Below are 27,363 nucleotides of genomic sequence, written 5' to 3'. Positions count from 1 at the left end.
AATTTCTCGGGGTATTCCCGTTTCCTCCCACATTTTCATTCTACCAATTCTTCCATCATCATCATCATCATCATCATCATCATCATTCCCTTGCCTTACTCATTCATATCTCTTAGGCTAAGGGACATAATCGTAGGACGTTAAGCTGAATAATTGCATGTAATTTTGTAATTTTCATAATGTGTATTAATACCACTCAGCAGCTGTTAAACCATTAACGTGAGAAACGCCACTGGTGATATTTATGAATGAGTTTCTACAGCTGTACGTCTCCTTCCTCTCCTTGAACAGTGTTTGTTGTGAAGAGAGAAAACGGTCTCTGTGAATAATTACATTAGAAACGCTTAATAATTGACCCTTATCACTATAGAAAAGAACCGTAACATTTCTCACAGAAGATAGCACACTCATATTTCCGGAACCAATAGTCCATTACACTATCAAGCCAAAAGAGCTCTTACAGAAAGGGGGAGTTTTACAAATACAAAAAAAGGTCTAAAAGGGAGGGCTGAAAAGGACAGTGCAGACAGGAGGGGGTTAGAGAAACATGTTACAAGAGCTAATTTCCTTAAATATACCATTAGCGCGCCTCGTGTTTATGTGAGTTGTATACAAGGGATGGCCAATAAGAACATATATACAGTAAATTGTTTGGCGACGATGAAAAGGGGTTTGACATCAACAAACTTCTCATCATATTTGTCATAAACTTGCAACCCTGCTTCTCTTTCTTTCTCTCCGATGTTTTCCAGTCCTCGAACACCCGAAAAACAAGTGTTCTGTAATAGTTATAAACATTCGAACACAACCATGTTCTTGTTTTCAAGAGGGTTCTTTCTCTCTTTTTTCGTAACTGTTATAACGTGTGCTTTCATATACATAACGTGGACATAAAAGAAAGATTGATTGCATTTTATACTGGAAAATACTATGCACCCCTTTAGTGTTGATGAGATCTTACTCATACGTTGTGATGATTGGCGCTTTTTCTTGTTTTCTTTTTTAATGTTTCGACTGTTATTGTTATATTCCAGTTGTTGAGGACTTCTTTTGAGTGTTAACAGAGTCCACAAGAGGCTAATATAGAACTCTTGCATAAAGGCATGACGCAATTCGTTACATGACAGTCAAAATGGAGTTGTCAAGTATCCCCTTTTCTGACGCCTTCTATAAGTGATAAACGCGTTTACACGCCTCGCCCCTTTCTTGTGCCGCCTTACAAACGGAAACAAAAACACTGTCGACATAAAATGCAATCTAACAAATGACGCTCCATTAAAGTATCTCAGGAGTAGCTAATATTTATTCATTATGCATTTTATAATAAGATTTATTAGGTTTCGTTTTGTGATTTCTTCTTCTTTTTCTCAGATTTGTTATCTGAAAAGTGCATGAAGAAAGCGTAGTGAGGTGTTAAGTTTTATCAGTATACATACGAGATGTGGTCATATGTTTATACGTGACAAGATATGGTCTATTATTTTGAATTTTAATTTCTAACGGGGGATAGTAACAAGAAGGGTTTGGTGACAATACTTAGGGAACGAAGATGTTTTAAAACGGATAGGAGAGAAGAGGACGCTTTTAGCCAGCATCCTTCTTTGAAAGGTCAATTAGATTGGACACATCTTGTGAAGAAATTGTCTTATTCATACCGCCATAAAAGCAATGATAGAAGGAAAGCGAGGAATAGGAAGAAGAAGAACATAACTGATCGATGATTTGAAGAATAGGAGAAAATATTGGAAGTTAAAAGAGGAAGAGGAAGATAGAGAAACTTGGAAGAAACATTTCCAGGCGTAGACCTAAAAAAGGAAAAAATAATGTAATTTGTCCCATGATCTGCCAAAAGGTAGAATACTTAACAATAACAATAAATTGAGAATTAGGTGTCAATGGGTGGTTGGATTGGAAGCTACTGAGGCAAAGCGGACATCAGCAACGTAATAGCAACCGTCGAATAATGATGATTCTACAAAAAAAAAAAAAAAAAAAAAAAAGAATCAACTGTTGGCCAACTCATTTGATTACTTGGTCAGCACATTAGTTTACCCGGGAGTCTATAATGCTGTTACTACAACACTGCCTACACAGCAAGCTAAAACAACTATTTTATAGAAGTATTGTCGGTAAGAGAGTCCACTTTGAGCAGAACAAGTTATTTCTGCCACAGGATGTGGCATTGGTGGAATAGAATGACTGTTATTTGTACGTAATAGGTTAGGTTAGGTTACTTTAGTTTAGGTTAGGTAAGGTTAGTTTACGTTAGGTTAGGTATCGGTTCTGCTCAAAGTGCACTTTTGCTGTATTGTTTTCAGTATAAGGAACTCAATATCCAATTACTAAATTTCAAATGTTTACCAGTAATTAAATCCGGTTTTTATTCTTTCAGCTACATACTCTACGCCCCAATAACAAATAATATAACTTAATGCCAGAGCTGGAAATTAAAAGAAAAAAAGTTCTGATCCTGACGCAACGTTACAATTTTAACATCTAAATAATTCAATTCGTCGTTTACCAATAATAACGCATTTTGAGCACACGTGTAGTACATTTATGAAAACTCACCTTTATTTATAAAAACGCACGTTTTCTTTAGTAAGAAAAGTCATTGAAGAAAAAAAAATCTTGTATGTAAGCACAACGGTAAATTTACTCTTACGGAATGAAGACATTCATTTGTTCTTCCGGATGCAGCAGCAATATCGTTGAGTCATCGTTTTTGACAACAGAAACAAACTAAGATGTACCGAAAGAAAATCCAAGCGTGTTCTGGCACCACTTATTGATTATCCCTATTGTCTTTTTCTGTTGTCTTGACAAGTAAAGGGTATTGTAGTGGAATTATGACAAATTCACTTCGTGTAGTTGTTACGAAAAGCTATTGTTCTTTCTCCTATAGACGAATCTTTTCTCAATTCTGTTCTTTGTACGGAGGAAGATTTCGTAAAGCTTAGAGAGTTGACTATGGTCTTACAACAGGGGATTGTTTCTCGTAACTACAATTTTTGTAATACTAGAGTAAAATTTTTCAAAATTAAATATTGTGAAATTGTACACTCATGTCCAAAATGATAGTCGCATATCTATAACTGTCTCCTTGTAAGAATATAATTTGATAACGATTTTGCAGGGTACTTTTGATACTGATACTATGTGTATAATTTTGGTAAATTTCATATGAAAAGAATTATAAATACGAAAATTAGAAGGAGTAAAACAAAATGTTGCTAAATGGACAAGAAAGTTTTATTTTCGTTTTATTGTTCTTATTTACTGCTCTCTTGACATGAAATTTACCTTATACATGTCTTTGTCGATTATACACATACTAACATTATAAGAAATACCGGGCCAAGTCGTTATCAAATTATATTCCTATAATAACATATTTACAGAGATGCGACAATAATGATCATACACCATGATCATCATCATCATCATAGGTATTCTGATATTATTGGAAGGTCAATTGCCGCAACTGAGAAGCTTCCATGCTTCACGATCTTCCCTTAATCTCTTCGTCTTCACGTATGATTTTCCTATTTTGATGTTCATTCATTGTAGTCTTCTTTGCCCCCTCCTTCTCTTTCCTGCCACCAACCAATTTCTGTTCCTCTTCTTAATAATATCTAAAATTGTTCTTTCTCTCCCACTATTTCTAAGACCCTCTCATTATTTTTTTTTTGCTCGAAACAGCTAATTTTCTCCATCCTTCTCCATACGCACATTTCAAAAGCTACCAGTCGTTTGAATTACTTTTGCATAATCTCCATGTATCTGACTTATATAGTACAATAATCCACTTGAAGAATTTTATGAGTCTTTTTCTCAACTCGTTATTCAAGGTCCCACAAAATAGTCTTTTCTTCCTCCGAAAGTCTTATTTCGCCATTCCTATCCTTGCTTTTATTTCACCTTCACACTTCATATCATCACTAATAATACTACTCAGATATCGAGAACTAATCACCTGTTCTATTTTATCCCCTCCTACTTCAAAAATGTACACTGACCGCTTCGTTCCAATCACCATGACTATTGTCTTTCTATCATTTATTTTCATTCATATTTTTTCACAGCCCTTTCCCCAAGTTTTCTAACATCTTATTGCTTTCTCTTCAGATTCTACAACAATCGCCATATCATATGCATAATAACAACATAATAACAAATATACTTGAGGATGTACCCACGCCGGAGGTCCATCGGATCTGGACCTCATCTCAAAAAGACTTCGACTTGATATACATTTGTACACTTTCTATACAAAACTATATTTTTAGTCTAAAGTAGCCTGGTGTAGCCTAAAGATTTGTTGTTATACTTCATCTGTACTGTTCTTATATAAAAAAGATCTAGTTCTGTTTTTTGTGAATATAGATAGTAATATTTAACAATTACTTATCGTGTTTTCGGATGCAATGTTAACCCCGGTTCTATACTACATAGATTTAGTACCATGTAGCATTGGACTCATTCTAACAAAAATTTCTGCGTGCGCGAATAACTATACCTATCGGTAGGCTGTCAAATTATGACAGTTTGCAGAGTGTTCCTTTTCCTCCCCCCCCCCCGTTTTATTTTCCAATTTTCTAAGTTTGGTAACCCTAATATTGGCCTTTCAATAAACTGTGTTGCTTACTCAAAGTTCTAACTGTGGAAACTTAAGAGTCTTCAGCCCGGCGAAATTAAAATACCGTTAATGTTACAGTAATTATGTGATATCTTCAAATAAATAAAAGATAATTGAAATATGGAACAAGAGCTCCCTAGACAATATTATTTTGCGTGCGACTCACTTATCTGCTTTTTCAATTTCGAGCCATTTTGAAAATCGGCATTTTATTTTCGCGTTTCTAAACAGCTGAAAACGGAAAGCAACTAGGTGACTTGTGATAACGGTACCTCACGCAAAATAATATTGTCTAGGGAGCTCTTGTTCCACATTTCGATTATCTTTTATCTATTTGAAGATATCACATAATTACTGTATAATTAGCGGTATTTTAATTTCGCCGGGATGAAGACTCTTAAGGTATGACTTAAAAATTTACAATCTTACAAAAATTGTGTTTTACTGTTCACTTTTATGGAAGACATACAAAACTGCAGCTTAAAATTTGCTTGAGTTTTAGCTAATCTTTCCACTACTGCTGCTGTAACGTGATATATGATACCCGTGAGCTCTCATTGGATATTAAACTCTAGTTTCCCACTACAAATAAGGGTATGCTCTTATCGAACGGTTGGACTTCTATGAAACAAATACAAAACTGTAAGTTAAGTGTTGTTAGTACGTTTGCGGTTTAAGAAGTCTTTTCATCAGCAAGGTTGTAACATGAGATACGATTCTCATTAAGAATTGAGGGGGGGGGGTTACGGTGGCTCAGTGGCAGAGCACTTACTTCTGGTGCGTGGGATCGCAGATTCGATACCCGGCCAAGTAAGTTTGTGGTGGACAACACCATATCCGTGGGTTTTATCGGGGTATTCCCGTTTTCTCTCACATCAACATTCATTTGCCTTAATCATTCGTCTCCCTTAGCCTAAAGGGAAAAAATGAAATCTTTTAGTTTTACGTCTCATGCTTATACCGGCTAATGAGTAATGAATGAAATGGTGGAATAAATAAAGTAGGAGGAAACGGGAGAATGCCGGGTAAGCCCATGCACACGGTATTTGTCCACCACGAAGTTCACTTCGCGCAAGCGGAGATCGAACCAATGACTCTATACACCTGAGGTGAACGCTGTACCACAGAACTACCGCAACCCCCTCTTAGACTAAAGGGGATAATCGTGAAACGTTTACCTGAACGACTTCATTTCGTTTTCATTTTCATTAGAAATCGAATCCTAGTTTTGATAAAATGCCGTCTCTTAAGCTCTATATGAGTTGGAATTGGATCAGTGACATTTCACACTAGTTGTGAGCGCCCTTCTTTGAGTCACTATATGCCCGCTGTCAAAGCATTTCGCTGACATAAAAAGAAAGAGAATTTATCTATCCCACAACGAAGAAAGAAAAGAAATATGATAGATTTCCGATGTCATAATTTGAGTTCCAACCACTTTATCTCATAGTAGGTCGTGGGGAAACGGTCGATGATACAGGGTTTATGAACCGCTCACAAAAGCAAACGTTCGGTAAATAAAGCTAATATATTCATAGGCCACCTGCTTTGGTACTGTTGACGTCTTCTATAAATATCCACAATCCACCGCCTTTCATCAGGGATTTCCAGTGTCTACAAGAAAGAATTACCATGATGAAGCAGTTTGCTTTTATTTATTTCCTGTTTCCCCTTCTGGAAGTCTCAGTCACACAGAAGAAAGGCCACTTCGTATCCACTTCTTTTGGAACTCAACAAGGACAATATTGATGTTTCGTTTGCTGAAGGCGGCAGTTACGTATGCTAGCTTTATTATAAAACGTTTTTGGTTTGATTGTTAGATATAGGTGTCTTCTATACCTAGGTATAAATTTTCTTTCTTGTTACCAGAAGAGAATGTTACTTTAAACGTCCATTGACGCATCTGCTGCATTAAGGCTTTAAACCTCAATAGCCCAGCCTCTAGTTAAGCTAAGAAAATAATTTTGGTGCCAAAGTGTTTCTCAAGAGTGAAGCTTTCCGTCGACATGTATTTCATGTATGTTGGGGTACCACGGCAGATTAAGAATAAAGTTTCTGTTTTTTTTTTCTTTTTTTTTTACATGTTTTTCTCTGGGTGCCATTCCGCCCTTGGAAGTACACTCATAAAAATTGGTATGTAAAGCAATGAAGTAATCCACTACATGGTAATACCCCGTATGCGTACTTGTTGCGTATATGGGAGGAGGAGAGGGGGGGCAAAGTTGGCCAAGTTTTTGAGTCTCACTTTTTTTTTTAACGTAAATTAGGATCTACATTTATTTTCAGGACGGTTTCATATAAGACAAGATACCTTTTCACTGATTGGTCTGGAGATACCAGGGCCCTGAACGTCTGAGAGTCTATGATTCCGTTCAAATCTCAGGCGAGTGTAGAAAGATTAAAAGTATAAAACAGGCAAAATACACTTGTACTGCTTCATTCACGATCGTGTTACATCATCTCGCTTAATTGTCGCTTCGCCTAACAAGTTATCTCATGTGGTTATGATAGAAAAATTATAAAATTTATGTCTACAATTTTAGGTGCTCAAAAATATTGGTGAAGTTAAAGTCTCATTACTTGTGGTATAAGAGGAAATCATTCAATTTAAGGTTGGTTTAAAAGGACAAGTTTTGCCGATAGATGGCACTACAGTCTTCCTATCTCTCCCATGTATTTTTTATCTTTCGCGAAAATTCACGATTTCTCTTACAAATTTCAACCTACAGACTTCATTTTTTTAAAGAAAAGGAACTTCATAATCTATAGAAGGCAATAATCCTTGCCGATATTTTATTTAGAATTTTCTTAAACAGTCTCTTAACCTTTAACAATCGAACTGTTTCAACAATGAAGAAAATTCTAAATAAAAAATCGGCACGGATTGTTCCCTTTAATAGGTTACGAAGTTCCTTCTCTAAAAATTTGAAGTCTCTAGGTTGAAATTTGTAAAAGAAATTGCAAATTTTCATGAAAGGCAAAAAATATATGGGAGAGATACGGAGACTATAGTGACATCTATCGGCAAAACTTGTCCCTTTACATTAACCTTAATATCCTATGGTTATAAACTTAAGGCTAAGGGAAACGGATGATTAAGGCAAGTGAATGATGATGGATGAAATAATTGGTGGAATGGGAATGTGGGAGTAAACGGAAATACACCGAGAAAACCCCACGGGTACGATGCTGTCCAATATTAGCTTATTTGGTCAGGAATCAATCCAGAGGCCCCACATACCAGAGGTAAAAGCTCTACCACTGCGGTACAATAATAATCAGACTCAGTCTTTGTTGATCAGCCCTCGTACTTGGAATATGCCAGGGTATATTCCTCACGTATTTGGGGTATGAGAGGGCATATAAAGGTTAGTGTGTTGTTGTTGTTTGGCATCAATTTAACATCAAATATAAAAATTTTTGGTTAAACCTCTGTTGAAATCTCACATGCTTGGGGCATGAGAGGGTATATACCTCACGTACTTGGGGTATGAAAGGGTATGTCCCTCACGTACTTGGGGTATGAGTGGTTATATAAAGCCTAGTTTATTATTGTTGTTTGATATCAATATAACCTCACATGTAAGCTTTTTTTATTTAAACCTCAAAAAAATACTGGTGAGGTTAAATCCTCACATACTTGAGGCATGACAGGATATATACCTCAGATATTTAGGATATGAGAGGTTATATTAGTGTTTTGTTATTTTACATTAATTTAACCTCAAATATAATCTTTTTTGGTTAAACCTCAAGCGATACTGGTGAGGTTAAAACAAGGTAGATATGTTTGGGCTATGAGGGGATATGTAATACAGACAGCTTCAACTACTAGCTTAGTTGCATTCATAAATGTAAGTTTCAAGTGATCCTCATTTTATTATCTTTACCAGAGTTTATTTGATTTGTAAATAGAGGCTTAAGTAAACAACTATGCTATCTGATTGAATTGGAAATGAGAAATTTATTATCCATAAGCAGCTTTTTCATAAAGGCAATGCTGATTAGAATATGTCATCGTAAATTAAAGTTATTTTTTGTTTTTATAATAAAATGTATTCAAGTATATCTTTTTTTTAGTACGTAATAAAATAACAATAATAAACCTAATTTATGTCTCATAACTTTTTTTGTTCTCTCGAACGCGACTGGCATGGTTAACTAACGTTTGCTTTACGTGTGCAGGTGTTTGCTCTAAAGCTATGTTTTTTTGGTCGACTTTTCAGGCTATGACTGTCAATCGTATTTATAATATGAAAAGTCGTAGTCTGTGTGGGGCACTAATATGCAAACTGCAATACATGTAAGAATGGCGGGTTGCATAAGCAGTCAGGCGCAAATATTTATATATTCTTAATTCTGATTATGTATGCGCAAAACTTTTCCGTCAGTTATTCACGTTAAATCGTAATAGTTCACAGTTAGGCTAATAGTTGTCGCTGGTAGCACTGGCTTCTATCTCACAGCAAGAGATGTCACTAGTGTGTAGCCTTTTTTTAAACGAGCCGAATGCTTAAGTGCAACAACTAATAATCATAATACAAACTCTATTATAATTTATCAGTCTTTTTTGTAAAAGAAAACAAATAATAAACATTTTAAAGCTCACAAATGCTTGAATTGGTATGAAACATTTCTTTATACTTTTCCATTAACTTAACCTTCAGTTTTATGTTATTTTAAACTGGCTTCAATGGCTTTTGTTTTCGCATACCTCTATGTACTTACGTTTATTAGCCACGACCCCTTTCCACCGTAATCTAATATCCAGTACAACAATACATTTAGATAACGGATATCAGAGTAGCGAGCCGCGGTGGCTCAGTGGTAGAGCGTTCACCTCTGGTGCTTGGGGTTCCGGGTTCGATCCCAGCCCCCGCCAAGTAAACCTTGTGGTGGACAAACACCGTGTGCGTGGGTTTTCTCGGGGTTCTCCCGTTTCCTCCCACTTTCTTAATTCCACCATTTCATTCATTTCTCATAAAAATCACCGTCTTCCTGTAGCCTAACCGGCATAATCGTGGGACGTAAAACTCAAAGATTTTTTTCAACCGGACATCACCACTAATTGCCATAGATTGCTCCATTACTCTGGAACGAGAAGAGATAGGAAGGTGAAACATGTGACATTCTATAGCTTAAACATCAGTACATTAATGATAAACAGCTCAAAATGTTTGCAACACTGGCTTGGAGGCATTACTTTCTGAACCATCCTCGTATAAACACTGTGTTTTCTTCAGAATTCTTTTTTTTTTTTTCGTGAATTTTGGAACATCTTTCATTTATTTTTGTTCTTTATATCAAAATGCACTACTAACTATAAGATCGTCTGATGTTTTTCGTAAGTCTTCGTCCCGGCGAAATTAAAATACCACTAATTTTACAGTAATTATGTGATATCTTCAAATAGATAAAAAATAATTGAAATATTGAACAAGAGCACCCTAGACAATATTATTTTGCATGAATTACCGTTACCAAAAGTCACCTAGTGGCTTTCCGTTTTCAGCCGTTTAGAAACGCGAAAATAAATGCCGATTTTCAAAATGGCTCGAAATCGAAAGCAGATAAGTGAGTCGTGATAACGGTTTCTCATGTAAAATAATATTGTCTAGGGCGCTCTTGTTCCACATTTCGATTATCTTTTATCTATTTGAAGATATCACATAATTACTGTAAAATTAGCGGTATTTTAATTTCGCCGGGGTGAAGACTCTTAAAGATGACAACACAAAAACACACACCTTTACGTATATACTACTTGTATAACAATATATGCACACTTATTACATAGTGTCTACATCCGTCGGTAAGAAAACAAACTATAATATGATGTTACGTTTTCTTTAAGGAAGGGTAACACAACTCGTCATTTTTTTTTTATTCCTCTTTCGTCTTGACTTTAAGCTTTTACAGTTCCTCAGTTACATCTGCCATTTTACGAACATAAATGTCTTCTCAAACTAGATTGCATATATTTATATTTCTCCCGTTCTTGTCATTTTAACTCTGTCTGTCTGTCTTTCCGTTTTAACTGTTCACGCTGTTCATGTCTCATTATCTTTCCGTTACAGAAAAGAACACATTTTTTTCTTATATATATCATTTTTTCTCTTCTTTTGCAGTGTTCTTGGTGAATGTGGACGAGAGAACACTCAAAAGAGAAGCATCAACAATAGGGAAGAAAAGATAGAAGAAAATCTGTGAAGCGAGTCTTCAACCATTTTTTTCCTGTGGTTGTTGGCAGACGGCTTGCCGGCCAGCCAACTGTTCTGCCTGCCATCTTCTTCTCCAGAGACAGATCTACTCGTCTTCGCAATCCCACCTCCTCCTACCGAAAAAAAAAGAAATAAGGAAAAGAATAAAAAGGAAAATAGAGGAAAGGGTAGAAAATATAGGGAGAAAAAATAAGTCTTGAAGGAAGATATACTAGCATTTCCAGGGGGGGCACAGGAGAGAAAGGGGGAATTTTTTAAAGCAAAAGTCGAAATCCTAGGCAGACAAGACGTTGATTGGACCTAGCCTCGTGGCGGGGAGAGAAGGGAGTTGCACGGAAGCCTTCTGGAAGATGCCTCACAAAGGTAAGTGTTTATAAAATGCTACTGGTTTTATATATATATAGGGCGAGCCAAAAGTCTCCACACTTGGACATTCTCACACTACACTGAACGTACTACCCTAAAACCGCAACATATGCTCAATCTGACAGATATATAGATGTTACAACTATTCATAGTATACTGCTTTCAGAGACTTTGGCATCAGGTTCACACAAACTTCAAGAGTCCATTGCTTGAGAAGTTCAATAATGGCAACCTTTGCTTTGTACACCTTTGCTTTCGTTGAACCCCATATACACAGAGGATACAAATTAGAATATCGGGGTGGCCATTTCACAGGACCTCGTCTTCTAATTAATGATCCTAGAAAGACAAATACAACTAGCATCGCAAAGTGTGAGTGTGGTGTGAGGACTTTTGGAACTCCCTGTATATGCACACAGTGATCTTAAAAACTACAATCAAATCATCTGGCCCAGTAGAATGATTTCTGATAATAAAAATAGAGTTCAGGAAAAAATCAACCTAGAAACGTGAGTAGACAAATAGTTCGCATTTTTTGTTCGAAATTAGGAGGTGCTTGGTTTATATCTGTTTCTCCCTCAAAGTTTTACATCAGTTTACCAGGAGAATGCCAGCTTGGTACTTAGATTGAGAGACTCCAATGTCACCTTGTAGCTAGCCAGCGGGTTAGTTTTCTCACATGTATGGTTGCGTGTCAGTTCAATTTTTGGTGAGGCTTCGGACATTGTTCGGCGATGTCACAACATTGTGAAGACAGGTGGATACTTACTGGGACAAAGAAGTAACAGCCTCTGAGGCCAAAGGAATAGTAATAATAGAGTTTCGAGTTGAGTTGATTTTGAGTGTAAGGTCCCTTTCAGCAGCGAGGCTATATGAGACGGGACCTATTAATTAACGTGCAACTCGAACCACATGAGCTCCCGCTGGGAATCGAACTCGGATCTCCCACGCCAAAATAGAGTTTCAAGTCAATGTGCCGATCTTCTTGACTGTGTGGCACCTACCCAGCCAGAGATCATCATGGGAGACAGCGCTGTTCCAATTAGAGAAGAAATCATCATCATAATCATAATTATCATGAGCATTTTGTCATTTTATTGGTAGACCACTTGCCGCATATTGAAAGATTTCTGTACAGTACAATCTTCAATTTGCCTCTACTTTCTGACGTAGGAGAAGTTAACCCTTTAATACTAGTACCTTTCTCACCACTTCCTTCCTTTTCCTTCTGCCACACTTTCTTTTTACCACGCGACTTGGAATATAATTTCTTCTCAAAGAATATTCTAATCAGTTTATTTTCCTCTTTTATTTTTTTTTTGAAAAAGAAAAAGACTTCAAAGCTATTCTTTTTTTTTCCTTCCCTCGATTTCCTACTTCACTTAACATGTTCCTCAGAATACATTTTCTTCTCAAATATTCTCGTAATCAGTTTCTTTTCCTCTTTGTAATTATCTTCAATATTGTTCTTTACTTCCTTCCATAATGCCTTCTATCACGTCCTCCCTCAGAATACAATTTCTTCTCAAACGATGTCCTAGCTAGTTTCTTTTCGTCTTTTGATTATCTTCAATAGTGTTCCTTTTGTCCTTTCCTCTTTCCGTTCTTTCACCATACTTTCTATCATGTTCCTCAGAATACAATTTCTTTTCAAATAATCTCGTAATCAGCTTCCTTTTCTCTTTGTAACTATCTCTAATATTGTTCTTTTCTTCCTTTCACAGTGCCTTCTATCACGTTCCTTAGAATACGATTTCTTTTCAATCTCGTGATCAGTTTCTTTTTCTCTTTGTAGTTATCTGTATTGTTCTTTTCTTCTTTCCACAATGTCTGTCTTAGCTAGTTTCTTTTCCTATTTTTAATTATCTTCAATATTGTTAATTTACCCCTTCTTCTTTTTCTCCTTCCTCTACCATACCTTCTATCATGTCTCTCAGAATAAAATTTCTTTTCAACGTCCTAAGTAGATCTTGTACTCTTTTCTTTTAAACTATTTTCAATATTATGCTTTTCCTTCCTCCTCTCTCTCCTTTCACCATATCTTCTATCACATCTCTGGGAATATAATTTCTTCTCAACGTCCTAAGTAGTTTCTTCTAATCTTTTTAAAAATTATTTTCAATATTATGCTTTCACCCCTTCTTCACCCTCTTCTTCAACCATACTTTCTATCACTCTCTGAGAACATAATTTCTTCTCAATGTTCTAAGAAGCTTCTTCTAATATTTTTAAAAACTATTTCCAATATTATGCTCTTATCCCTTCTTCTTTCTCTCCTTTCATCATGTCTTCTACCATATTTCTTCAGAAAACAATGTATCCTCAAACAGTATACTGTTTCTAACCATTTTATTTTCTTCTTTTTAATTATCTTTAATATTCTTCTTTTCTCCTTTCCTTGTCTTCCTTCCATCATACCTTTTGTACATATAATGCTCTTAGGACCATTAGTTAACAGCACCACAAAAACAGCGATTTCCATTTGCAAATCTCTAAAATCTTTCAGTTTAACGTCCAACGATTATGTCCTTTAGGCTATGAGAGACAATGATTAAGGAAAGTATATGATGGTTGCAGAATCGGTGGAATGAGAAAGTGGAAGGAAAAGGGATTAACCTGAGAAAACCACAGACACGATGTTGTCCACCACAAACTTACTTGGCCAGGGATCGAAACCAGGGACCCCACTCATCAAAGGTAAGCGCTCTACCACTGAGCCACCGTGTCTCCCACGTCCATTTACAGTGGATCCTAAAATAATGAGAGTGAATACAGCGTGAATCCAAAGCAGTTATAGCGCATTACAGCAATTGGCCAACAGCAACGACGCTGATTAAAAAGCTGACCAACAACTGCAGTTTGTTTGGTTGGCTTTGAGTTTATTTTTCTTTTAAATCACTGAGACTGTATGACATGTAGACCTACAGCGTGAGCTCGTACAGGGATTGAACTCGCGTTTCCCGCACCAAAGGCCAAAGCACAATGGCTCAGTGATAGAACACTTACCTCTGGTGCGTGCGGTCCTTGGTTAGAACCCGACCAAGTAAGTTTGTGGTGGACAACATCATGCTCGTGGGTTTTCTCGAGCTACTTCCATTTCCTCCCATTTTCTCATTCCATCAATTCTTCCATTATCATTCACTTGCTTTAATCATCGTTTCCTTTAGCATAACAGGCATAATTGTGGAACGTTAAACTCAAAGATTTCATTTCATTCCCCCCCCCCCCGGACGTTGTATTAATGTGCTTCCTCTTTTTGAATCAAAAGATCCAATATATATCAATGAAAAATTTTCTTATAGGCCTTACGTCTGGAGAACTACATATAGTGTAGCCAAACTCAAACTATCACTTAACTCAGTATAATGTCCTTATTCCGTAGAAAATACGAAAACTTGATTTGGAGGCTGTTCAAAAATTTTGTGGCCCGTGGTCCAAAAACAAATTATTGGCCAAGATCGCAATATTTTGATGCATTTCTTGGATCATTCCTAAAAATCTTGTTTCCCCTTTTTCCTTTTTCTAATCAGCACTATTCAGATTTATGACGTTGGTATTGATAATATTGTTTCCCTGTTTTCGAATCACTGTTCTGACTAGAGTTGCACACAAGACGAAACGAGACAGACATTTTGTGACTATATTCGAGACGAGACAGAACTTTTCTAATAGAAACACATACACTTCTTAGGCCGAGACATCACTTTCACAACATAGTTTCGAGACCAGACAGCTTCTACCCTTGCATCCTGTGCATCCTTACTTTTAACGTGTATAACCATTTCTTAAGAGGCCTAATCACTGCAAAATTAAAATACCGCTAATTTTACAGTAATTATGTGATATCTTCAAATAGATAAAAGATAATCGAAATGTGGAACAAGAGCGCGCTAGACAATATTATTTTGAATGAGATAGCGTTATCACGAGTCACCTAGTAGCTTTCCCTTTGCAGCCATTTAAAAACGCGAAATTAAATGCCGATTTTTCTAAACGGCTGGAAATTCAAAGCAGATAAGTGAGTCGTGATAACGGTATCTCATGTAAAATAATATTGTCTAGCGCGCTCTTGTTCCACATTTCGATTATCTTTCATGTATTTGAAGATATCACATAATTACTGTAAAATTAGCGGTATTTTAATTTTGCCATGATTAAGTACACTCTTAAAAACTCTCTCAAATGATGGTTCATAGCTACGGAATATTAAATTAAAATATTGTTTAACTTCCACGCAACAAAACGGGAAGAAGTGCTAAACTTTATTCATTTAACTTTTATTACATCCAGGTACTGAAAGAAGTTTGGGCAGAAAATAACACTCCTCTTTTGTGAACTTGTTAGTAATGCTTTTTCTCATACAATTTTGACGCTATGTTAATTTAGCGAATTGAGCATTAAAGAGACTACCTTTTATCTTCCCAAATGTAGGAACAGGAACTGAATCTTATGAGAAAATCTTCTTTATTAAGCACTTATCACATCCATCTATTATTATTATTATTATTATTATTATTATTATTATTATTATTATTATTATTATTATTATTATTATTATTATTATTATTATTACATGGAAAACAAATTAACACTAAACACATGATTATTGTGTCCTTATTATTCTTATAAGATAAACGAAGAGAAGATTTCTCAATAATTTGACGCTAGAGAGAATTGACATATCTTATTAATTAGGTATATATATTTATATTAACAAAGAAGGATATGTAATTATTTTTGTATTTCCTCTTGCAAAGTACTATATCATTATTTATTATTAGTATTTCATATTTTAAATGCTAATAAAATATACTAAAAAATATTTACACTATTTAAACCTGTAATGAATATTAAAATTACAGCAAAATAATCTTTATAATAAAGAATTGTTTTTTTTTTTCGTGATGATATTATAATAATTATTAATATGCTAGCATGTAGTTTTTTTTTAAAAAAAAAAAAAAAGATGACAAGTTTATCATTGCAATAAATTTTGCTATTACTTCCAACAGAGTGACTGATCATCAAATGCAAAAGTCACGAAATCTGTTTATTATGCAAAATGAGTTATCTACGATCTCCATGTGAGTGTTTTTTTTTTATAAAGTTGTGTGAATAATAGTAATACAGCGTGGAGTTTATGGACGGGTCTCTGTTTTTAACTTATTCTTTGCTTTTTTTTCCCCGTAAGTGTATTGTAATATCTGTTTGAAAGTAACTATCGAAGGGGAACTATCGTTAAGTTCTAAAACCTGGTTAATTATATTTTAAGAATTTTTCTAACCATACCTAATCTAATTAACTATTTTTTTTTTTAAAAAAAAAAAGATTACCTTATTTTTACTGTCGAGCGACGAAGAGAGCATGTGTGGTAATGGTGGAAAAAAATCGAAATTTCAACGGATTTGCAGGCTTCATGGTTTCTACATGCTGAAAGAGTGAGTTTCGATTAGCTATTATGTCTGTTTATGTTGGTTGTATATAAGAATAAGACATGCAAAGAGGCTTTACTGTTCAACGCATCTGGACTGGATTAGTCTCGTGCTTAGAGCGTCGAACTCTTGTCCACGGGGTCCCTGGTACGATTCGCGGCCGGTGCATCCCAATTTTCGGCGTCCACCTAGCGTCGAGAGGCAAACTGGGAGTCACATAAATAAAAGAGGTAACGGTCACTACGTCCGAAAAGCTCTTGATGTTCCCGTTAGTGCGACGCAACGCACTGATCACGTGTTCGTTGTTAGGCTGGACGTAGTTAAGCCGATCGCTAACAGATGGCGTTGGAGCGGCCCACAAAGAACAGTCACACCAGTGGCTAGTTGATATATATATTGCCTGTAACCCCGGAAAAATAAGGCAGAATAACGATTTTCATTGTTTATATTACACAAATCACCATTTTATTTATTACCTAACGAACCAAACTAACTAACTGCATGATCTATGGTACCCAGAGGTTCAATGCCGCGCTCACGAAAGCTGTGCGTTGACTTCTGTCCTTAGTGAACTGGATCCAATTTTTACTTTGTATTTCTGCGAGATCCATCTCAATATTGTTCTCTCATCTGCGCCTAGGTGTTCCTAATGGTCATTTTCCCACTGAATTTCCAGTTGAAACATTGAAAATGCTCCTACTTTCTCTCAGTCTGGCTACACGACCTGTCCATTTTTACCTTCTAGACTTCATGATCATAACAATGTTTGGTAAACCTTATAAATTATTCAGTTCCTCCTTATGATGCACAGAGAAAAATCCGTTCTCCGGACAGCGGTATATTGTACAAATATACGGTATCCTCTTGTTTACTATAGCAATCAGTACGGAGCACACGTTATCCGTATGCTACATAGGCACTGCCCTTAGATGTTACATCATGCCGTTGCAGGATGTCTGACATCTAACAGTTTTCCGTATATCAAATGAATATACTTATGTTACCTTCTCCAGCTATATATTATATACGTCCATTTGTATGTGAAATCCTGACCGCCTACATTGTTTCATACGGAAAGTACGTATAGATTGAACACTTATACAGGTAGTATTCTAAAGCATGCGTTTTCAGTTATACGTCTGTTGTACGTTAAATCCAAAAACTACGGGAATTACACATGTAACCTACCTTTTTAAGTACGCCACCTACAATTTTTTTCTCAGTGTGTTCCCGCCATTTCCTATTCCCGTTCCTCTTGGATCCGAATATTCGTCTCAGGATATTGTTCTCGAATACTTTCAGTCTACGTTCTTCCCTCAGATTAAGTAGAGATGTTTCGAAACCATACAGACCAATAGGCATGATTATCGTTTTATATTTTAAGCTTCAAATTTCTCGACAGAATTCGCGATAACAAAAGAGTTTGAACTGAATAATAACACTTGGTTATCAAATAGCTCAAATTATCTTCTCACTACATTGTTATTTCAGGATACGTCTTTAGCTAGAGAAAAATAAAATCACTAACTTAACATTTCACGATCAGCCTTCCGGGTGGAGGACATTGTGTCTCAGTGATAGAGCGCTTAGCTCTGTTTCGTGAAGTCCCTGCTTTGATCCACAGCCAAATAAATTTGTGGTGGACAACATCTTATCCGTGAGTGTTTTCGGGTTACTTCTGTAGCCTCCCATATTAACATTCAGCTAATTCTTCCATCAATTTTCAAGTGAATTAATCATCCGTCTCCCTTAGCCTAAAGGGCATACTCGTGGGGCGTCAAACTTAAAGATTAAGCTTCCAGGTCCAAAGAAACACTATCTACTCTGAAAACAGAAAAGTTAATATGGAGACGGCACTATCCATATTCCAGACTTACTAAAGTTTGGATGGAATATTATAAAAATATCAAAATTGGATTTTGAACTTGGAATATATCCATAAAACTCATCTGATCCTGACCAAATTTAGAATATATCTATAAAACTCATCCGATCTTGACCAAACTTAGCATAGAATATATCTATAGAACTCATCCAATCTTGACCAAATTTAGCATAGAATATATCTATAGAACTCATCCAATCTTGACCAAATTTAGCATAGAATATATCTATAGAACTCATCCGATCTTGACCAAACTTAGCATAGAATATATCTATAGAACTCATCCAATCTTGACCAAATTTAGCATAGAATGTATTTATAGAACTCATCCGATCATGACCAAATTTAACATAGAATTTACTGTGTTTATAGAACTCATCTGATCATAACCAAATTTAGCATAGAGTTTACTGTATTTATAGAAGTCGTCCGATCATGACCAAATTTAGCATCGAATTTAGTGTATTTATAGAACTCATCCGATCTTGACCAAATTTAGCGTAGAATATATTTATAGAACTCATCCGATCATGACCAAATTTAGCATAGAATTTACTGTATTTATAGAACTCATCCAATCTTGATCAAATTTAGCATAGAAGATATCTATACAATTCATCAGATCTTAACCAAACTTAGCATAGAATATATTTATAGAACTCATCCGAACTTGACTAAACTTAGCACGAGCATGTACCTTGATTTGTTTAGCATGCGAGTGAAATATTTACGTGTGCAGACATTTGAATCTCGAGTTATGAGTCCTCAAAATTTCGGTCTGAACTTTAAAGAAGTCAAATTTTTAAAGTTTTGATATATTCTGAATACGTTATTTTTTTTAAAAAAAACACACACACACAAATATAGATAATAGAACATATTCGTAGATCTATTATTACGCTATGATAATTTGCACTAGCTCAAACATTATTGACAATTGAAATAAGAGTTTCGTAACTTTTTAGACAACTGTGTTACCAGAAATAAAACAATTTAGTTTGAAGAAACTTATTTCCTTTATAATTTGTCTTTTCTTGAGGAGAAAAGTCGAGGAATAGATAGGACCAATAATAAAGAAAGAAAAAAACTTTTCAAAAAAAAATAAATAAAATAAAGACGACAGAAAAAAATGATAGACAGAAAATCTAAAGAAGAAGAAGAAGAAGAAGAAGAAAAAGATTTAAGCGAATAGTGGTCACCCTTCATTTCGGATGAAACCCCGTGGAACGAATGTCTATCTATCTGTCTGTCTGTCCCTTTGAATGAAAATCAGTCAACTGCGAAATTGTTGCTGATTCTATCGTGGTGATGACAACTTTCTACTGTCACCTCCAGTTGTTAGGGGGCTTAGTCAGTTTGAGGATAGCTTTTTCAGATTTCTCCTTTTATAGGAATACACGCGTATATAGTCTATATATATATATATATATATATATATATATATAGATATATATATATATATATATTCTTCTCTTATTATTGATTATAGCATCGATTTAAACCAAGGGGAAATAGAAAAAGAAAATGAATTGGATGAAGGGGCGGTATATAAAAGATTTTGATATAGGCATATAAAGAATTATAGATTTCCAAATGCCCCATTCAAGTTTTTCACATTTATTTTTCTAAAGTTTTCAAAACTTTATGTTAATAATTGTATAACTACTATGATTATAGGGGGCATGGTAGCACTGTGGCAGGGCTCTTACCACTGGTGCGTGGGTTCTTTGACTCGATCCCCACCTAAGTAAGTTTCTAGTTCACAACATGTCTGTTGGTTTTCTACGATACTTGATACTTATATATATATATATATATATATATATATATATATATATATATATATATATATATATATATATATATATATATATATATATATATATATATATATATATATATATATATATATATATATATACTTGATCTAGAAGGGAAGAAAATATTCAGAGCTGGTTTAGTAAGATGTCCATGCGAGATGTGTTCAAAAAGAAACCGAACTGTTGAAATAGTGCGGCAAGCGGCAGAGGGGGCATGCTGTGGCTACTGAGTGTACTTATAAAGACAGATTTAGACAACAAACTGCTATTTACCTCGTTTTTGCTATGACCGTTAGTCGCCGAGCTACAGGCGCTGAAGGGAGGATGTGCACAATCTGTTCGTCGGACTAATGGTACAGTGACAGTGCAAAAGAGCTTTAAAAATAAGGCATGTGTGTGAAATTTTGCTACAAACTTGGGAAAACATTTACAGAGGCATTTGAATTACTTTTCATTCGTTCAGTCTCTCCCCATCCACCAAAAAAAAAAAAAAAAAAAAAAAAAAAGTAAGCATGAGTAGGTCAAACAGCAGGATGATATTAGTTATGTTTTAGATTCGGTTTCTCTCTCAACATATCTCGTATGATATGGTCGAATTTCCTGCGAAATTTCGAGTTCAGATGAGTTCTCTATGTAAAATGTAGAAGGAGAAACGAAAATTATATTGTTGCCGAAATATAACGGTTTCATTAACAACCTTACAATGCGTTACGAATCATTTCTCCTAAAAAAAAAAAAAAAAAAAAAAAAAGATAATTTACTCTTGGGGATTTGTTTCTTTTTCGGATTTTCTCAAAAAGGATTAATTCGGTTTTGTTTGTGTTACATAAGGAAATATTCCATGCATAACCGCACAATTTAGCATAAATAATTTGTTGTGGAAGAAAAGCTATACACAACAGTTCGTTTTTGAAGGTGTTTTTTTTTTTCGTCAGACGAAGTTTTCCCGAAAACACTTGTTATAATAATTCTGTTCGTATTCTCTAAATACGCTACTCGTAGACGTTTCAGTAGCAACTGCAACATGGTATGATTTAATTCAAGAAATAAGAGTGAGAAAGTTTAGTGCGGTGGAGCGTACCTTCTAATTTTTTTCCCTGGAACTTGATGACGCTAGTTTTATTGTCCATCCTATTTCCACAACATTTTTACTTCATGTCATATTGTGGCCAAAAAAATAAAATAAAATAAAATAAAATAAATAAATAAATAAATAAAAAATAAAAACATTTTTTCGTTATAGTGATCATGTTATAGTGTACCAGGGGTGCATGGTGGCTCAGTGGTAGAGCGCCTGTCTCTGGTGTGTGGGGTCCTTGGTTTGATCCCCTAGCCAAGTTAGTTTATGGTAGACAACATCGTGTCCGTTGGTTTTCTGGGTGTACGCCCGTTTCCTTCCACATTTTATTCCATCAATGCTTTCATCATCATTCATTTGCCTTATAATCATCCGTTTCCCTTAGTCTAAAAGCCATATTCATGGAATGTTAAACTGATAGATGTTGTCAAGATGTCGTAGATTTTACCAGGATGTTTTTAAAATAACCTGGTGCTTCTAATGTTAAGATGTTATTTTTATTTCCTTCTTTCTTTCTTTATCTAGAAATGTATCTCTATTAATTAAAAAATTTATAAACTTTAATTTTAATTAGCATATTGAGCTAAATATAAATAAATAAATAAATAAAAAAGTAAATAAATAAAGTACGAGTATTAAAGGTTGTTTAAAGAATTTAACCTTCCATCTACAAAACAATCACACTTCTCTCTCTCTCTCTCTCTCTCTTTTTTCCCACCATGTTCAATTGCTTAAAACTTGCTATGTTTAAAAGGATTATTTTCTACTCATTATTTTTGATAGAAATATTCTCTCCCTGTCGTCTCGTTCGTGCAAAGCTCAGTGATATCATACGTCATATTTATTAAAAATAGATTTTACAAATATTCAATACCTCATATTTTCAGTTTACAATGTAATATTTTCAATTCGTCACGTCATATTTTCAGTTCATCACGTCATGTACTTAATTCACAATGTCACATTTTCAGTTCACCACGTCATATTTTCAGTTCATAATGTCATATTTTCAGTTTATTACATTACATCATATTTTCAATTTATTACGTCATACTTTCAGTTCATTGCATAATATTTTCAATTTATTACGTCACATTTTCAGTACATAACATCATTTTTTTCAGTTCATAACGACATATTTGCAGTTCATAACGTCAAATTTTCAGGTCATCACATCATATATTTAGTTTATCAGGTTATATTTTAAGTCTATCACTTCATATTTTCCGTTCACATCATACTTTCAGTTCATTACGCCATATTTTCAGTTCATAACGTTACATTTTCAGTTCATTACGTCATATTTTCAGTTCATAACGTCACACTTTCGGTTCATAAAATCATATTTTCAGTTTATCATGTTACATCATATTTTCAGTTCATTATTTAATATTTTTAATTTACTACATCATATTTTCAGTTCATTATATCACATTTTCAATTTATTACGTCATATTTTCAGTTCTTACCACCAAATCCTGATCATCTTTAGAACATAAATGAATTCTTTTTTCCCTTGATGTGTATTTAATTTACATCCTTTAGGAGGAGGGAGTCTAAACTACAGGACGAAACCTACAGTTAAAAGTGGTATCTGAACCATTGTAATGTATTAGATTTTCTCCTACTGAGAATCAAATCCGGAATCAGGGGCCGCGGTGGCTCAGTGGCAGAGCATTCACCTCTGGTGCAAGGGGTTCCTGGTTCGATCCCAGCTCGCGCCAAGTGAACTTTGTGGTGGACAAACACCATGTGCGTGGGTTTCCTCGGGGTTCTCCCGTTACCTTCCACTTTTTTCATTCCACCATTTCACTCATTTCTCATCATCATCACCGCCTCCTTTAGCCTAACCGGGACAACCATAGGATGTAAAAGTTACAGATTTCATTTCATTTCAAATCCGGAATCTCTTGCATCTAAGCCTCACGCGCAGCGAGTAAGGTTGTATATCTGTTTCCAAAATTTTATAAGAAATTAAGATCGGTTTTTGTTTTAGCATTGATTTTGAAATATTTTTGTAGTTCTTCACAGAGATTAGGAACTTTATCTATTTTAACATAAAACTACAAATGTTCTATAATAATTTAGTTCTTTCTGGTTTGACATAACTGTCGAAGTCTTTTATGTACTTCTTCAATAGAGATTAGAAACTACAGTATATCTACAGTATTTCAACATAAAACCAGAAGTGTTTTATGCTCTTCTTCACAAGTCTAAAAGAAACTCCATTTATTTCAACATAAAATTACAAGTGTTCCATAACAGTTCCATATAAGAATTTAAGAATTATTTCTGCTTTAACATAACTGTCAAAATCTTTTATGTACTTCTTCAGTGGAGATTAGAAACTACAGTATATCTATTTCAACATAAAACCAGAAGTGTTTTATGCTCTTCATCACAAGTCTAAAAGAAACTCTACTTGTTTTGAACATAAAACTACAAATGTTTTATACAATTCTGTATAAGAATTTAAGTATTCTTTCTGTTTTAACATAACAGTCGAAATCTTTTATGTACTTCTTCAGTAGAAATTGAAAATTTTATCTATTTCAACATAAAACCACAAATGTTCAAGTGTTTTATCCACTTCCGTATAAGAATTCTAGTGAAGAATATTTTCTGTTTTTAACAGAATTGTCGAAATCGTTTTTGTACGTTTCCACTAGAGATTAGAAACTTTATCTGCTTCAAATTGAAACTATTTTATGCCCTTCTATACAATAATTTAGGAATTCTTTCTGCTTTAACATAATTGTCGAAGCCTTTTATTTATTTCTTCAGTTGAGATTAGAAACTTTATATGTTTTAACATAAAACCAAAAATGTTTTATGTATTTCAGTATAATAATTTGGGAGTCATTTCTGCATTCACAAAAATGTCGAAGTCTTTTATGTTCTTCTTCACATAAATAAATTATATCTGTTTCAACATAAAACTACAAGTATTTTATGCAATTCTATATAAAATTACAAGAGTTATTTCTGTTTTAACATAACTGTCGAAGTATCTTCACACGACTTTCAGGATTATATCAATTTCAGCATAAAATTATAAATGTTTTATGCACTTCTTTATAAGAATCTAGGAACGGTTATCTTTTCAACATTAAAATACAACTATTTTGTTTATATTGAAATACAAATGTTTTCTGCACTTTATAAGAATGTATATAAACCGTGTCTCAGGATGAAATTAGAAAACGTGTTTTTGGAACATGCCTATTTAGTAGATTTTAGGAGCTCGGTTTATTACAACCTAAAATTAGAAAAAAAAAAAAAAAAGAATCTCAACTCATATACGAAGTTGACTAGCTTGGAGCTGATGAGGACGTAGTCACTGTAGCTACTAAAAGAACCATGGAAATAGAATTAGTCGGAGTAGGAAGATTGAGAGAGAGAGAGAGAGAGAGAGAGAAAGTCTGAGCATGTAGCATGAGGGAAAAATATATAGGAAACTTTTATTCTGCAAAGGCGACGAAGAAGAGAATGTAAAATCCGGATACAAGATAATCCTATTTCACACTGTATGGTTTTTCCAAGCTTTTGCGCATGTTGTTCTTCTCGAAAAAAAAAAACTATCTTTTCCTATTCTTCTCACTCCGTATAGCAAAATTTAACAGAAAAGTACCTATACTCTATATACGTACATACATATAAGTGATGGAGAGGGATATGTGTGAGTATGAGATCAACGAGGTAGATATGCTACACCTCTTATTTGCGCCTCCCTCCTCCTTGTAGGTACATACAAGAGTGTGTGAACTGATACAAAGTAGACATAGGCTATGGAGAGGGGTAGTATAGGGTCCTAACGCACTCAGAAAGTGCTGATCAGGATTGCCAAATCTGAAACCCTAACAAAACATCATTAGATGAAGCTGAGAGAATGTACCGCTAGAACTAAGCTCAAATACGTAATTGTACTACGAATTACTGGCAAATGCACTCCTATTGTTACTGCGGGCAATAGTTTTCGTTGTTTCTTCTGCACGTTTCAAAAAGAATTCGTCTGAATATGAAGTCTGGCGCAAAACTCAAACGCTTTGTATGAGTATCATAATGAATACCCTCCACCCTTACGCGAAATTCAAACACCTTGTATAGATATCTTAATGAATTACCTCTACCCTTACGCGAAATTCAGACATCTTGTATGAGATCTTAATGAATTACCTCCACCCTTACGCGAAATTCAAACACCTTCTAGGTATCTTAATAAATTACCTCTACCCTTACGCGAAATTCAAACTCCTTGTATAGATATCTTAATGAATTACCTCTACCCTTACGCGAAATTCAGACATCTTGTATGAGTATCTTAATGAAACCCTTCCACGTTTACGCAAAATTCAGACATCTTATATGAGAATCTTAATGTATTACCTCCACCCTTACGCAAAATTCAAACACCTTCTATGGATACCTTAATGAATTACCTCTATCCTTATGTGAAATTCATACAATCTTGTATGAGTATCTTAATGAATTACCTTCACCCTTACGCGAAATTCAGACATCTTGTATGGGTATTTTAATGGATTACCTTCACCCTTACGGGAAATTCAAACACCTTGTATGAATATCTTAATGAATTACCTCTACCCTTACGCGAAATTCAAACACTCTCTCTGGGTATCTTAATAATTTACCTTCACCTTTACATGAAATTCAGACACCTTGTATGGGTATCTTAATGACCTACCTCTATCCTTATGCAAAATTCATACCATCTTGTATGAGTATCTTAATGAATTACCTTCACCCTTACTGGCAAATGCACTCCTATTATTACTGCGGGCAATAGTTTTCGTTGTTTCTTCTGCACGTTTCAAAAAAAAATTCGTCTGAATTTGAAGTCTGGCGCAAAACTCAAACGCTTTGTATGAGTATCATAATGAATACCCTCCACCCTTACGCGAAATTCAAACACCTTGTATAGATATCTTAATGAATTACCTCTACCCTTACGCGAAATTCAGACATCTTGTATGAGATCTTAATGAATTACCTCCACCCTTACGCGAAATTCAAACACCTTCTAGGTATCTTAATAAATTACCTCTACCCTTACGCGAAATTCAAACACCTTCTAGGTATATTAATAAATTACCTCTACCCTTACGCGAAATTCAAACACCTTGTATAGATATCTTAATGAATTACCTTCACCCTTACGGGAAATTCAAACACCTTGTATGAATATCTTAATGAATTACCTCTACCCTTACGCGAAATTCAGACATCTTGTATGAGTATCTTAATGAATTACCTCTATCCTTATGCAAAATTCATACCACCTTGTATGAGTATCTTAATGAATTACCTTTACCCTTACGCGAAATTCAGACATCTTGTATGGGTATCTTAATGAATTACCTTCACCCTTACGGGAAATTCAAACACCTTGTATGAATATCTTAATGACCTACCTCTACCCTTACACGAATAACCTCCACCTCCTCCTAAAGACCCCCTAAATATGCAAATTGTCTGTATGGGCTGCTAAAATTAGTACAATACACATAGGGCTACGGAGAATTTTGCATTTGAATCGATTTTACATGAATTTCAAGAGGACACTTCGCGAATGTACCTTCTAACGGAGACGGATGATTAAAACAAGTGAATGGTGATTCAAGAATCAAGGAATGTGGGAGGAAACGGGAGTATCTCGAGAAAATCCGCGGACACGATGTTGTTCTCACAAACTTACTTGGCCGGGGATCAAAAGAGGGACCCCACGCACTAGAAATAAGAGCTCTACCGTTGATGTACCGTATACCTTCTTTCAGGGAGATAAGTGCAAATTTGCAATAGTAATCTTCATTATGACTATCGAAGTTATCTTGATAATGATTACGCGATCAATTGAGCAAGTGGTTTCGAAAGGAGGTTTTATTAACAACTTTACAAGTCGTA

The 27,363-nt window shown here is 34.9% G+C and overlaps 1 protein-coding gene across 4 annotated transcripts in view; it reads left to right on the top strand.

Annotated features, from left to right (window-relative positions):
* Positions 1-27,363, top strand: part of toy (paired box 6 protein twin of eyeless) — a 236,863-nt gene that overhangs the window by 50,177 nt on the left and 159,323 nt on the right. For all 4 annotated transcript variants that reach the window (XM_081737898.1, XM_081737899.1, XM_081737900.1 and 1 more), the window contains exon 2: positions 10,768-11,223. In XM_081737898.1, coding sequence (XP_081594024.1) covers positions 11,211-11,223 — 13 coding nt within the window. In that variant the 5' untranslated portion in view covers positions 10,768-11,210. The remainder of the gene's footprint in view (positions 1-10,767; positions 11,224-27,363) is intronic.

The sequence above is a fragment of the Thermobia domestica genome, chromosome 14, assembly GCF_964235325.1.
Source record: "Thermobia domestica chromosome 14, izTheDome1.hap1.1, whole genome shotgun sequence".
NCBI classification, from domain to species: Eukaryota; Metazoa; Arthropoda; class Insecta; order Zygentoma; family Lepismatidae; genus Thermobia; species Thermobia domestica.
Note: the sequence above shows the minus strand (reverse complement) of the source record. Positions and strands in the feature narration are given on the sequence as shown.